Source organism: Orussus abietinus, unplaced genomic scaffold (assembly GCF_000612105.2).
Source record: "Orussus abietinus isolate OABI.00-Male unplaced genomic scaffold, Oabi_2.0 scaffold12, whole genome shotgun sequence".
Taxonomy (NCBI): Eukaryota; Metazoa; Arthropoda; class Insecta; order Hymenoptera; family Orussidae; genus Orussus; species Orussus abietinus.
Window position 1 is genome coordinate 774414 of NW_019395990.1, and position 12175 is coordinate 786588.

The window sequence follows — 12175 nt, forward strand, 5'->3', positions numbered from 1 at the left end:
ACGTGTTCCCCAGGACCGAATGCGGCAAGTACTCTGCCTACTGCGAACGCGCCCTGGAGAGGACGCTGCAGAACGGAGGGAGGGAGGTGAAGCCTTCCAGGATGGAGGTCTTGTCCATCCTCCTCAAGAACCCGTACCATCATTCCCTACCACACGCCATTCCCGTTCACTTCCTCAACGGGACGTATCAAGTGGTCAGCTTCGACGGCAGCACCACCATCGAGGAGTTCCTTAACACTCTGAACCAGGAGATCGGCTGCCGAGACGTTCATCAGTCCGGATTCTCTCTCTTCAGCGACGATCCGATCGAGAAGGACCTGGAACACTTTATCGACTTGCAAGCCAAGGTGGGTAACGTCGATGACCAACGCGTCGGTTAAACGAGTAACCTGGGGTTTGCGTTTCAGCTTTGCGACATCATCTCCAAGTGGGAGACCGCTCTGAGGGAGAAGGGGTCCGGGAAATTTGAAAACACTCGTGTAATCCAGTTGACTTATAAATCCCGATGTTACTGGCGGCAGGCTGCGAAGATGGAGACCGACCGGGAACGTCTCCTGCTCTGTTACCAAATTAATCAGCAGGTCGTGCAAGGGAAGTTCCCCCTGAACCGTGAACTGGCGTTTGAACTTGCTTCGCTCATGGCACAGGTAAGACATATTTAATATAGATTATCCGCTATTGAACGCGTTCTGGGATACAACGCCAGGATCTACCCTTGACCTCTTCTTCTTCAGATTGATTTCGGCGAATATAACAACGACAAAGCTAGAGGCAGTGGACCTGGAAATAACCCTCACCATCTCGTGCTCCAAGCTCTGGATAAATTTTACCCGGTCAGGTACAGATCCAACATCACTGCCGATCAACTGAGGTGAATATAACATCGATGCCTTGACCGAGAGGGAGCTGGAGTACGGAAGGAACCGTTTGAAAGTAAAATCTCTACGATATTTAAATCGTTCATTCTGCCTTTAGGGAGCTGCAGGAGAAACTGCAGGAGAAGTGGATCGGTTTAAAGGGTCGCAGTGTGCTGGACTGCGTGCGTATTTATTTAACTTGCACGAGAAAGTGGCCTTTCTTCGGAGCTACGCTTTATCAGGCGAAGGTAAACAGCTGAGAAGTCGTCGGACTATCTCGTTAAGCATGGCTGTCCACGAAGTGTGGTCGAGGACGATAATAGGAATTTTTCTCAACAGCTAAAACAGACCGAACCGGTCACCGTATGGATAGCGGTTTCGGAGGACAGCGTGACCTTGTTGGAACTGCAAACCATGGCGGTCATGTGCCGATACAATTACGCAAACATCGTAACTTTCGGCGGATGCCTCGACGACTTCATGTTAGTTGCGTGCCCTGACGAGGGCGCTGCCGAGCAGAAGCTTTTGTTCGCGCTTAGTAAACCCAAGATCTTGGAAATAACTCTCCTAATCGCCGACTACATGAATGCCTTGGGTCACGCATTGCCCGGAACGCCTCAGATGAACACCTTGACGCGCAATGGATCCCACCGGTCCATAAAATCAACTCTGAGGCCTGCTACTGGTAAGCTAAGGAAAGGCAGTACGACGTAGAGCTACCATATTCTTGTAATTCAGTATCGTTATGACCTCCTACTTCAGGTTCAAGCTGTCTTCCAACGCAACCGGACATTTTAAAATCTACTCCGGACCACCAAAGACCCTGAAAAGACTGCAGGATTTATTTCGCCGCAGAAGCAACGTATTTTACGACTGTCGGTACGTGGCTCTAAAGAGGCACTAATTTTGCATTCGACGAACGCCGAAGCGGGACGGAGTGTTCGATTGAGCGATCGGCTCTCGTTTAAGTAAAATTATTACCCGACGCTCGTGAAGTAGGGGAGACTCGGAGCTGCTCTGTGAAAGTTCGGAGTCAAAAGGGTTTCGATCGGTAAACCGCGGGGAATGATATACTGACGAGAACACTGCCTAAATCAATAAGTGTAATCACATCGAGTAGTTCCGTTGGAAGGCTAAAAGCAATGTGCTGAAATCTTTTGCTACCGTATTTATATACCAGACCATAAGATAAAGTAATTAATATCGAAGGTGGAGTTGCGTATCGTGTACATATAAACATTAGGTGTTATATGTCTAGAGATTTAGATGGTTTCAAAACAAGAGAAAATGAAAAATCTGTTACTAAGATTCGAGACGTCCGCTCGAGGGAGTCTACTTCTTGCCAAATCAATGCAACACATTATGAGTATGTGAAATATTTGGTGAACCACCGAGGATATAAATATTAGAAAGGAGATATGACATTTTTGTATTATTTTTTTAATCAAAGCACGGTCGATGCAATCGCGATTGCGTTTCCTGGAGGTCAGTTTTTGCTTCGTAATTGCATACCGTTGTGTTTAAGCAAACGGAGGAGCCTCTTTCGCATTTGTCGCAAGGTATAAATGATGTCTCAAAAGATATATGAAATATTTTCTACCATACGCGAACGGTAATGGTGTATACGCTGACGGACGGCAAGTATTGACAACAATGTACATTTTTCGTACGGAGAATATTGACGAAGGTTAATAAAGTGTAAGCTGCTAGTTTCCCAGTATTACAGTGTACAACATTTCCTCCTGACTTGAAAATAAACTTACAGGGCACCTCCGTTTACGTGAGCCTCTGCATTGCTTACTCGTTTAGTGGCAAATATTAAGTCGTTTAAAAGGAATAGTTTGAATACGTTTGCCAGGAATTTTGAATACTTTGAGTAATGTATAAGTTTACCAACAAGTCTATTATTTTTTTTCTCTCGTTTATATCGAGAGCCTCGAAAAAGTGTATCATTTATATCGTTACTAGTAACCCTCTATTATCCATATTTTGATAATTACTAGTCTCAGCATACTGCGTATTTATTTCACCGAGTAAACCATTTATTTTATATAAGGAGACGACCAAATAGTTGTAAAGGAAGCGAGCATTATTTAACGACGTAACTCGGTAACGCATGTAACATCTGTAACTTGTCCTGTCGCTGTAAAAGTTTTGTACCCGTTTTACGCGTCCTGTGGAACTAGCAGACGTCTTCCTTTATCATCTAATCACAAACGAATAAAAAAAAAAATTATGGCAGGGCAATTTGTATAATGCGTACAAAACTTCTGCACGAGAATCCTGAGGAGCTGAGTACCATTGTTGTGCGCACTATTAAAAGCGGCATTTTTATGGCAAATAGTTATCAGATTATTGGGAATGGTACAAGAAAAATGCAAGAGTGGCACTTCATCTCTAATTTTTATATCGTAATTACATGCTATTGCATAGGTGCTTGTCACCTCTAATACGATACATGAAATTCACTCATTTTGTAAATAACATACTAGACGTAAGTCCTTAGATATATTAGAATCAATACGGGCAGCTGACAGGCAACGGAGTGCCAACATCGAATGCCCACAAAGGCCATCTTTGCGGTGCGCTAATCGAGCCTACCATCTGTAGATTTTTATTTATTATTTATTCGCGTAAATTGGCGCACGAATTGCGCGAATGATGTACGATCAAGAAATCAGGACATTGTACTATTGTACAAAGGAATAAATAAACTCTGCTGCAAATTGTAAACCCACGATTTATAGGTTACTTATAAAAACAAATGGCACTCGGTAACAGTAGCATAAACACAATGTATGTGCAAGAGATACACGGTTAAGAATCTGTTCTTACAAACTGATATTTTATAGAACTGGCCGTACATTTTCAATTCATTGATCAACCTCCTCTGGACGTACCGGATGTGCGAGTGGTATTACAGACTTTTTCTTAGAATCCCTTGAGAGAGCTTTTCTCATATCTGTAAGTAGATTTATTACAGTTTAATAGTATACTTGTGAAAAAGAACACGTTAATTATTATTGAACTCTATAAAATTTACCATAAGCATTTTCATCGGGATCACCACTGTAATATTCTAAAATTGTTCTATAAATAATATATCCCAGCTCGTGATACATTTTGATTGCTACTTTGTTACTGACACGTACAAAAAGATCGACAAAGTATGCTTGCTTCCTGAAAATAATTTTTAGTAAATGAATTGTTTTATATTAATTCTCATAAGTATCGCTTTCTGATTTTAATATCCAAACTTTAAGAGTTGCATACTTCTCTGAAATTTGCTCCAACGATTTCATTAACCTTGCCGCAAGACCAAGCCTTCTATAATCAGGTGCCACCGTCAATGCCGTTACGTGACCATGCCAATTCTCTCCATGTCCCTCGGCCTTTCCGATAACTAGATTTAAATTAGACGATTGAAATATTTCTAGTAACCTTTACTTCGATATTACTTACTATATCCCATGATTTCACCGCCTGGGGATTCTGCAACTTGAAAGCATTCTGGCCAGTGTGCCATGTACTGCATATAAAATGATAATGCATACTAATTTATAGGTTAAGAAATGATTGAAAACTACTAAATGTGATTACTAACTAAAAGGGAGGTGACAATAAAAGGATACTGTCTCCGTTAAAGGATCCAAATTCCTAAAACGTAAGTACAATTAGGTTAGGCTGACAGACAGTATCCTCATTAACACTTACATGTTATTGAACTTAAATAAATCATCGCAGGTAAAATTCCTGATCACAGACATCTCGTCGATTTATTTACAATGATTCTTATTGATCTGAAGTCGAATTCGGTAAAAGTTTATACAACCAACACGTATCGTTTCAAAGCAAACCCCGCGATATTTAAGATTAGGTGGGATTTACAGTTTACAAATTAAGATATTTCAAGAATGTCCTTGGTAGCAGCAAAAATACAGAGAGACGACGTAGCTATAAATTTCAGTACTACGAAGCAAGCGGCATGCCCGGTACCTGGTATAGATTAGGTCGCTTAAAGCGCCATCTCAAAGACAAATTAAAAAATGAAGTGTCCTTGGAGGCTAATTTATCATGGGGCGTTTCTCTCTTCCTAACAGTATCGTCCATGGCTGTACAAGTTACAGCGGCGTCCGCACTCCGCGGGCGGATCGGGAGTTGGTGCGGGCCGCGGCCGTTGGCAGCCATTTTGCAAGCAGTCGGGAAAGTCAAGTGAGTGCCACCGTTCCAAGAGCAGAACGTTGAAGGAGGTGGAAAGATCGAACAAGCGATTAAGCTAGTAAGCTGGGCTGTGCTCAGGTTTCGACTCGTCGAAAGACTCGACGCGTTCCTTTGTTTTTCTTGTTTCTCGTATGTTTACGGACCGCACAAGGCAACGTTGATGATTGGGATTCCGCGGGACGACCTGCACAAGATCACGGTTAAGATCCGCAACAACATGAAGAGAAGCTCGAGTCGGGACACCCCGCCGCCTCGCGTCAAGCGAAGCAGGTCCTCTATAGGCCGGTACGTTTGCATCCTCATTTCTTTTTTCCTTGTTTCTTTTATTTCCTCCCCCATTACGCCACTTTTTTTTTTGCCCTTGCCCTCACCCGCGCCACCGATGCTCGGCGTCATCCGCCATTTTCTTCCCCCCCCATTCTTTTTTCTATGCCCGATTTCGTTTAATGAACCATGATATTCACTACTTACTAACCACAGGCATTACATCCTTTATTCCGATAATGAACTCGCCGATACACTGACAACGCATTCTGTCATTTTTCCTTCCTTCTACTCTATCTGTGGTTTTTAAGGAGTCAGCTTGTCGGTGTCATCTCCCTTCTTTCCATACCATGACTTTGTTTTTCTAGATACGAAGACTCGAGCGACGAGCGAATGACGCCGGAGAGAATTAGGCGTCGGAGCAGAGGAGCTCGTAGCCCGAGTCCTCCCGGCAGAGGCTCTTCGGCTTCTCATCATGCACGCGGTTACCCCGAGTCTAGCTCTCACCGTGACGACTATCTCCGAGGGGCTCGGGATCTACCACCGGACAGACCATATGGATACAAGGTTCTTTGCGTCAGCTCGATTCATCCAAAAGCCAGTGACGAAGCGATCAAGGACACCCTCTATCGAGAGTACAAGAAATTTGGGGACTTCTCCATCCGGATCTCCCACGAGCTCGACGAGCGAGTGGCATATGTGTGTTTTCGTAGCTCAGAGGATGCAAGGGATGCGAAACATGCCAAGCCCAGGATTATAGTGTATGACAAGCTGGCCATCGTAGAACCTGTATACGAACGTCCAGGACCCGACTCATACCGCCGACCTCGATCTCTCACGCCTCCTGATTACGACCGCTACTACGCTCGATCACCTGGTCCGGAACGTCATCATCGGCCCCTGGAAAGATACGATCGCTTGTACGGTCCACCGCCTGTTGGATTGCCACCCCACCGAGAGGTAAGACGCGAGACTCTGCCACCTCCCCATCACGACTTCGTACGACCACCCGTACACCACGCTCCACCTCACGTGCATCCTGGAGGAGGTGGCAGTGGAGGTGGTGGTGGCGGACCACCCCATCACTATGGTCCCCCCAGACACCTGGTTCTCCGTCACCCAGTGCACGGTTTCGAACGCGTCGAGAACAAGAAGGACAAGTTTCCAAACTACTTGCACCACGTCTCCCCCGAGGACGACCCTCTGGCCACAAGGACCCTCTTCGCAGGGAATCTGGAGATTAACATCACCGAGGAGGAGCTTCGTAGGATCTTCAGCAAGTATGGTATAGTGGACGACATAGACATAAAGAGGCCACCCCCGGGGACAGGGAACGCGTACGCGTTCGTGCGTTTCCAGACCCTTGATATGGCTCACCGATGCAAAGTGGAGCTATCGGGTCAGTACATCGGCAAGTTCCAGTGCAAAATCGGATACGGGAAGGCGACGCCAACGACGCGGATCTGGGTGGGCGGCCTAGGACCCTGGACGTCGGTACCACAGCTCGAGCGGGAGTTCGATCGGTTCGGGGCCATCAAGAAGATCGACTACATCAAGGGCGACAGTAACGCGTATATACTGTACGACTCCATAGACGCGGCCCAGGCGGCGGTGAAGGAGATGCGAGGGTTCCCCCTGGGAGGTCCAGACAGGCGGCTACGGGTCGACTTCGCCGACGTGACCCCGGGCTTCGGGTTCAAGCCGAGACCCTACCCCGAGGATAGCGCGGACTTCAGGCAGCGACCTCTGGACTACGACTCGCCGTACGACCCCTACGGCCCGGACGGCGAATTCGGCTACGCCTCCAGAGGGTTTCGAGGTCGTGGAAGCGCACCCTGGCATGAGCGAAGAGGCGGAGGAGGTAGTAGCGGAGGTGGCGGCGGTGGTAGGGGCGCTTATCGCGGGTCCTATCCCGAGGGATATGCCAGGGAAGAGGACTGGGCCGCCAGGAGGCCGACCGACCTCGAGTACGAGGCGCCGCGCAACATGCGCCGATCGGTGTCTCGCGAGCCCGGAGTCGATCGGTCCAGGTCGAGGTCGCCTCGGCGAAGGCCCCTCGACTCGGACACCGACTCCGAGAACGCGCGCACCGGCATGCTCTCCCTCTCGAGGACCCTGACCGAGGTGGCGCGCAAATCCGTCGCTGTTTGGCAGGGTGCGCTTATCCTGAAGAACTCCCTCTTCCCGGCCAAGTTCCATCTGACCGACGGCGACACCGAGATCATCGACTCGCTCATGAAGGACGAGGAGGGCAAGCACATGCTCAGGATCACCCAGAGACTCCGCCTCGACCAGCCGAAGCTAGACGACGTCTCCAAGAGGATCCAGACCTCCAGCTCGCATGCCATTTTCCTGGGCTTGGCCGGCTCGAGCGCCGCGGTGACCAATGAGGATGCCAACGTCCAGACCAGGCCACTACGTAATCTGGTATCGTACTTGAAGCAGAAGGAGGCTGCCGGGGTCATTTCCCTCCTCAACAAGGATACCGAGGGCACGGGCGTGCTCTACGCCTTCCCTCCTTGCGCCTTCTCGACGGAACTCCTGAAGCGCACGTGTCCTAGCTTGAGCGAGGAGGGTCTCAAAGAGGATCACTTAGTGATCGTTGTCGTCAAGGGTGGTAGTGCTTAAGTTGGATTCGAGTCTTCGCATCTTCTTTTAACCGATCCCTCTTCCAGAGATAGATCCACTCTGTCTGCTCGCGATTGCTGTGTACGAGAATGAAATAATGATGCGACGAGTCGGATGTTTTAATGACTCGAGTTCATTGAATTCAAAGCATGGCCATTGAAAGAGTTTGAGACTTGAGTGCGAAGACGACTCGGTGAGATAAGAAGAAACGTACATTCGAGTTGACGTACACGGCCATGATGAGATCGTTGGCAATGGACCAGGGAGGCGATTTACGTTGTACCGGAAACGTAAACGAGCGAATTATTAATCGTAGAGTGATTGATCGTAATGAAGGCAACGTAGTGCAAACGTCATCCAGTGGTGAACGAAGAGATGTTTGGATGTGGTGGTGGGAACCGAATAGTTCAGTTCGGTACAATCATTGTAGTTTGTTTGGAAGATCAGTGGAAAAGGGGGAAGGGCCAATGTGAGTTCATGTGAGCTGATGTTTGAGGTCAGGAATGTTACGTTCGATGATGGTTGCACTTTTGAACTCCTTTTCGCTACGGTCAACCACTTCCTGTAGATGCGCGTTAGACGAGCACGTGTATTTTCCTCTGTAAAATATGTGTCATCGAAACGTTGGAATGCTATTTGTACCGAACGCAAGGATTTTACTGATAAAGCATCCGATCTTGATCAAGTTGATTAGATTTGGAGAAAGCTTGTCTCCGTGAGGTTTGGTCTCGTATCATGACAAGTGTTTTCTCTCGTACGTACTTGCGCCTGTATGCTCGTCTACCGCGAATCGATCCGTAATAATAATACATAAATCTATACACGATGAATCTTTATATGCAAGCTTAACGTGTGAAATTCGCCCACAAGAAAGTTGCTTTTCAGTACATTGGTGAGAAATCACGCCAAAGTTGTGAGATAGGTCTATTCACGATTTATTTTCATTTCAATTTATATTCAGTGACAGCGTCGACAGGATTAGGGCCGAACCTTGACTTGGTGAATTACAGATAATTTTATCGTAATGTCTATTTAGGTAACGTAACTCTGGTAAAAAAAGTACCATTCATGTGTTACGTACACAAGGTTGTACGATGCAGGGGAAAAGACGAATTCCTCTGGTCGAATTTCACGTAGAGATCATGCATAGTCATTAAGAATGGCGCTGAATCGGTTATCTTTAACAGACACTCCGGCTCTAATGGACAACTCGCCGTGCAGCGACGATACGACTATCATCTACTAATTACTAATATAACATATACTTAGTGGTAAAGAGTACGAAGTTATTTGTATTATATTACATAAGAGAACGGAATTATTTGTACACAGTTCTTTCACATTACGTGCTGTAACTTTTATATAACTTCAGATTTTCATTTCCGCACCGATTGTGTATTTCTCTCTTAACGCATCTATTGACTCTGCAATCGTATATCTGTAGATAGTTAATTGTACACCGTTGATCGGCAGTTCGCGAATGATCATGCGGTTACGGTAAGATTCTATTGCAGAAGTAAAAAAGAAAAAGAGATATGCGACGATCCAGCCGTGACGATACAGAATTCGGTTTTGACTCGACATTTCCGTGGAGCAAATCCTTTGTCGAAACGAACAGCTCGATTTGACTCGGTCTTCCAGGTTCTTTTGCCTTTTTTAGCATACCCGAAACTGTATACACGGGGATTCGATATTACCGTGGTTCCTTGTACGAGAAAGAAAGGCACTCGAGTTCATTCGCTAGGTGAAATGAAATTTAGACAACTCTATCGATGTACTTATTTTTAATCATTCGTAATAATTGGCCTTTACTAGGCCTTTGCTTTGGAAAGCTTAAGGAATGACATGTCATCATTGTACAAAATGATCTCCACTTTGGACCGCAGAGTTGCTCAGCTCTCAATGGATGAATTCAGTCCGGAGACAGATTTTTTACAAGGACCCACCAATGTATCGAATCACTGTATGGACCTGTATTTTTTATTTTAACTCGTTCCAACGTCTACCTACGTCCGTTAGAAGTCGATTGAGAGATCTTCCCGAGCTGCCGAAATGGGTTAAGTCGAGTAAAGAGTACGGGGAGTAAATGGGGAGCTGCATTTGAACGGCATCGTTGCGCACCCGAGGGAAAGCTTCGTAAGATTTCCTGACGGCGATGCGAAAGAACTGTAAAAGAGACGAATGTGTTTACTAATTAAGGATTACTATACATATACATATATTTACACACACACACTTACATGTGCGCATACCGAGTGCGACGAGCGGTCTGTAACGGTAGAAGTCGTAACGCGAGCCTTTTTACGTAGATGTCGCCAATGTAACGCGCTACGTAACCATGTAAGTGACATAGTGCCGCACATACACACACACGCCCGAGGAGGAGGTCCTACCTTTGACGGTCAGTCAGAAGTGTGAAGTTGGTGGAAGAAGACGAGGAGAGGAGAGAGATTCCCTCGCGGACGGTTGGAAGACGAAGGGTCGAGAGGGGGGTTCGCTCGCTGGGCCGAAAATCTTGTGAAGTTTCTCGCTGCTCTAGGGAAGTTATTACGTTCGGTGTGGAAGAGTCTCGCATAATGAGGACAGTGTACTGGTGGTAACTGAAAGATAAAAGGAAAACGAAGGAAGGAGGGAGTACCGAGATTGTGTACAGTGATGTAAATCGAGAAACAAGTGTTTGTGTCCTCGGGCCCGAGGGTGTGGGGAGTCCCTGCGGAGGTCCCCCAGGAACGCGCAGGGACGCTCGTCCAACCTCGGGCTCGACCGGAAGGTGCAGTGGTTAAGTGTACCTGGTGTTTACATCAAAACAAATAGATGCCGTTATGCAGTCAAAAACAACCGATGCGTTATCAATCCTCTTCTAAACTGCGCGTCCGAAGTCTCGCTTAGTGGCTCTCTCCCTTGGGGTGAGGTATCCCTCTCGGTGTAGGTCTTCGGCCAGGACGACCGGGTCGGGTGCATGCCCGTGGCAAGAGTCGACAGCTAGGGTCCAGGAGTCGTTGCGTCGCTCGGGCCGGTTACGAACGCTTACAGAGAAAGTAGAGAACAAACATGACGTTTTGCCAGTGCGCGGTTCCCCGTGGATGGCCTACATTCGCGGATCCGCGAGTACGTACGTGGTGGTGTGTTCCGTTGTTCGACCCCCGGGAAGTCGTCGTTGGTACGTAAATGCCTGGCGGTGCCTTGTGAGGGGGTTGCGACACGTGGGGATGTTTAACTCCTATGAGGGGACTTTACGTCCTGGGGGTTCTATGTAGGTCGCAACGGTTCGGTACATCTCCCCTTGTGCTCGGTGATGTTGGTGGCTTTTGTGCGGCTCCTGCGTGCACCCCCAGACTAATTGGTTCGATTCGACGTAGGGGTTGTCCGAGGTCCCATGGACACGTGGCCAAGGTGCTCCGAGTACTCTCGGGGACCTGGTGCGAGATCAGTAGTAAGATTTGCATGTCGCTCCCGCTCACCAGTGAAAGTGAACAAGTTCATTCTGTGATTCTCTAACGTTTGTGACCGTGTAGGGCTCCCTCGTTGAGTATTGTCGAGCCTCCAGGCTTTCTATCGAGGTAACCTGCTCGAGGTCTGCGGTCCTTGGATGGGTAAGTTTCATGGAAAACAAATTAAAGGTCTTGCTTTCAGATCCTGAAGACCTCCAGGGACCGCTGCAGCTGCCGAAGGTGTAGGTAGGATTTCGTGAAGGTCGAGTGCTGTAGCTAGTATAAAATGATAAAGCAGTCGGAGTCTAAACCAACTAAAGCATTCTGCAAATTTATCCTGGTTATTGGTACTCCAATAGTACACCATTCTTTATTACGTTAAAGTTGACTTTTATGATGGTGACGTGTTAAACATATTTTTAACTTACAATTGCTTATACGTTCATTCATATTTTCTTTGTATCTGTATCTTCCAATTTTTTTAATCCGTTTTTGTAACATGCTATTGTCACATCCATGGAGGTTCGTCGTAATCTCTGCTGTCGATCTTCATTATCACACAGTTCCACAGTTCCACAGATATTTATCATAACTGATGTCGATCCTGATGTCGTCTGCACTTTCGCTCAACAGGTAAGTCGATACTTCCAGTTCCTTCCTTTTCCTTAAAACAGAAAAAAATAAAAATCTTGGAACATGTCCTGATCTCCTGATCTTGTAACTTTGTTATATTTTACTTGAGATTGTTATACAGAGACTGAGAAAAGAGAAGAA

General features: G+C 46.7%; 3 protein-coding genes across 7 annotated transcripts in view; 2 read left to right on the forward strand and 1 right to left on the reverse strand.

The window, feature by feature from the left end:
* Positions 1-3583, forward strand: part of LOC105698789 (uncharacterized protein CG43867) — a 66352-nt gene extending 62769 nt beyond the window's left edge. For 4 of the 5 annotated variants that reach the window (XM_012423350.1, XM_012423351.1, XM_023434070.1 and 1 more), the window contains exons 15-20: positions 14-347; positions 408-647; positions 735-871; positions 976-1105; positions 1197-1542; positions 1620-3583. In XM_012423350.1, coding sequence (XP_012278773.1) covers positions 14-347; positions 408-647; positions 735-871; positions 976-1105; positions 1197-1542; positions 1620-1684 — 1252 coding nt within the window. In that variant the 3' untranslated portion in view covers positions 1685-3583. Of the gene's footprint in view, positions 1-13; positions 348-407; positions 648-734; positions 872-975; positions 1106-1196; positions 1543-1595 lie in introns of all 5 variants that reach the window. The other variant, XM_023434069.1, reaches the window with a different exon arrangement.
* Positions 3580-4753, reverse strand: LOC105698792 (N-alpha-acetyltransferase 20). Its single transcript, XM_012423353.2, has 6 exons — positions 4572-4753; positions 4490-4514; positions 4320-4410; positions 4131-4260; positions 3901-4037; positions 3580-3819 (listed from the first exon to the last, which is right to left on the reverse strand). Exons 1-6 carry the CDS (start codon positions 4622-4624, stop codon positions 3731-3733), a joined length of 525 nt encoding a protein of 174 aa, XP_012278776.1. The 5' UTR covers positions 4625-4753; the 3' UTR covers positions 3580-3730.
* Positions 4754-5032: 279 nt separating this feature from the next.
* On the forward strand, positions 5033-10805 carry LOC105698791 (putative RNA-binding protein 15). Its single transcript, XM_012423352.1, has 2 exons — positions 5033-5363; positions 5711-10805. The coding sequence occupies exons 1-2, from the start codon at positions 5239-5241 to the stop codon at positions 7968-7970; spliced, it is 2385 nt and encodes a 794-aa protein (XP_012278775.1). The 5' UTR covers positions 5033-5238; the 3' UTR covers positions 7971-10805.
* Positions 10806-12175: the final 1370 nt, after the last annotated feature.

What these genes read in the sequence shown, in the direction of transcription:
- LOC105698792 (XM_012423353.2), bottom strand. Translation starts at nt 4,624, where the DNA reads ATGTCTGTGATCAGGAATTTTACCTGCGATGATTTATTTAAGTTCAAT. An exon ending in TGGATCCTTTAACGGAGACA is followed by an intron (nt 4,411 to 4,489) that starts GTATCCTTTTAT and finishes CCTATAAATTAG; the next exon opens with TATGCATTATCATTTTATAT. An exon ending in CGGTGAAATCATGGGATATA is followed by an intron (nt 4,261 to 4,319) that starts GTAAGTAATATC and finishes ATTTAAATCTAG; the next exon opens with TTATCGGAAAGGCCGAGGGA.
- LOC105698791 (XM_012423352.1), top strand. Translation starts at nt 5,239, where the DNA reads ATGATTGGGATTCCGCGGGACGACCTGCACAAGATCACGGTTAAGATC. An exon ending in AGCAGGTCCTCTATAGGCCG is followed by an intron (nt 5,364 to 5,710) that starts GTACGTTTGCAT and finishes TTGTTTTTCTAG; the next exon opens with ATACGAAGACTCGAGCGACG.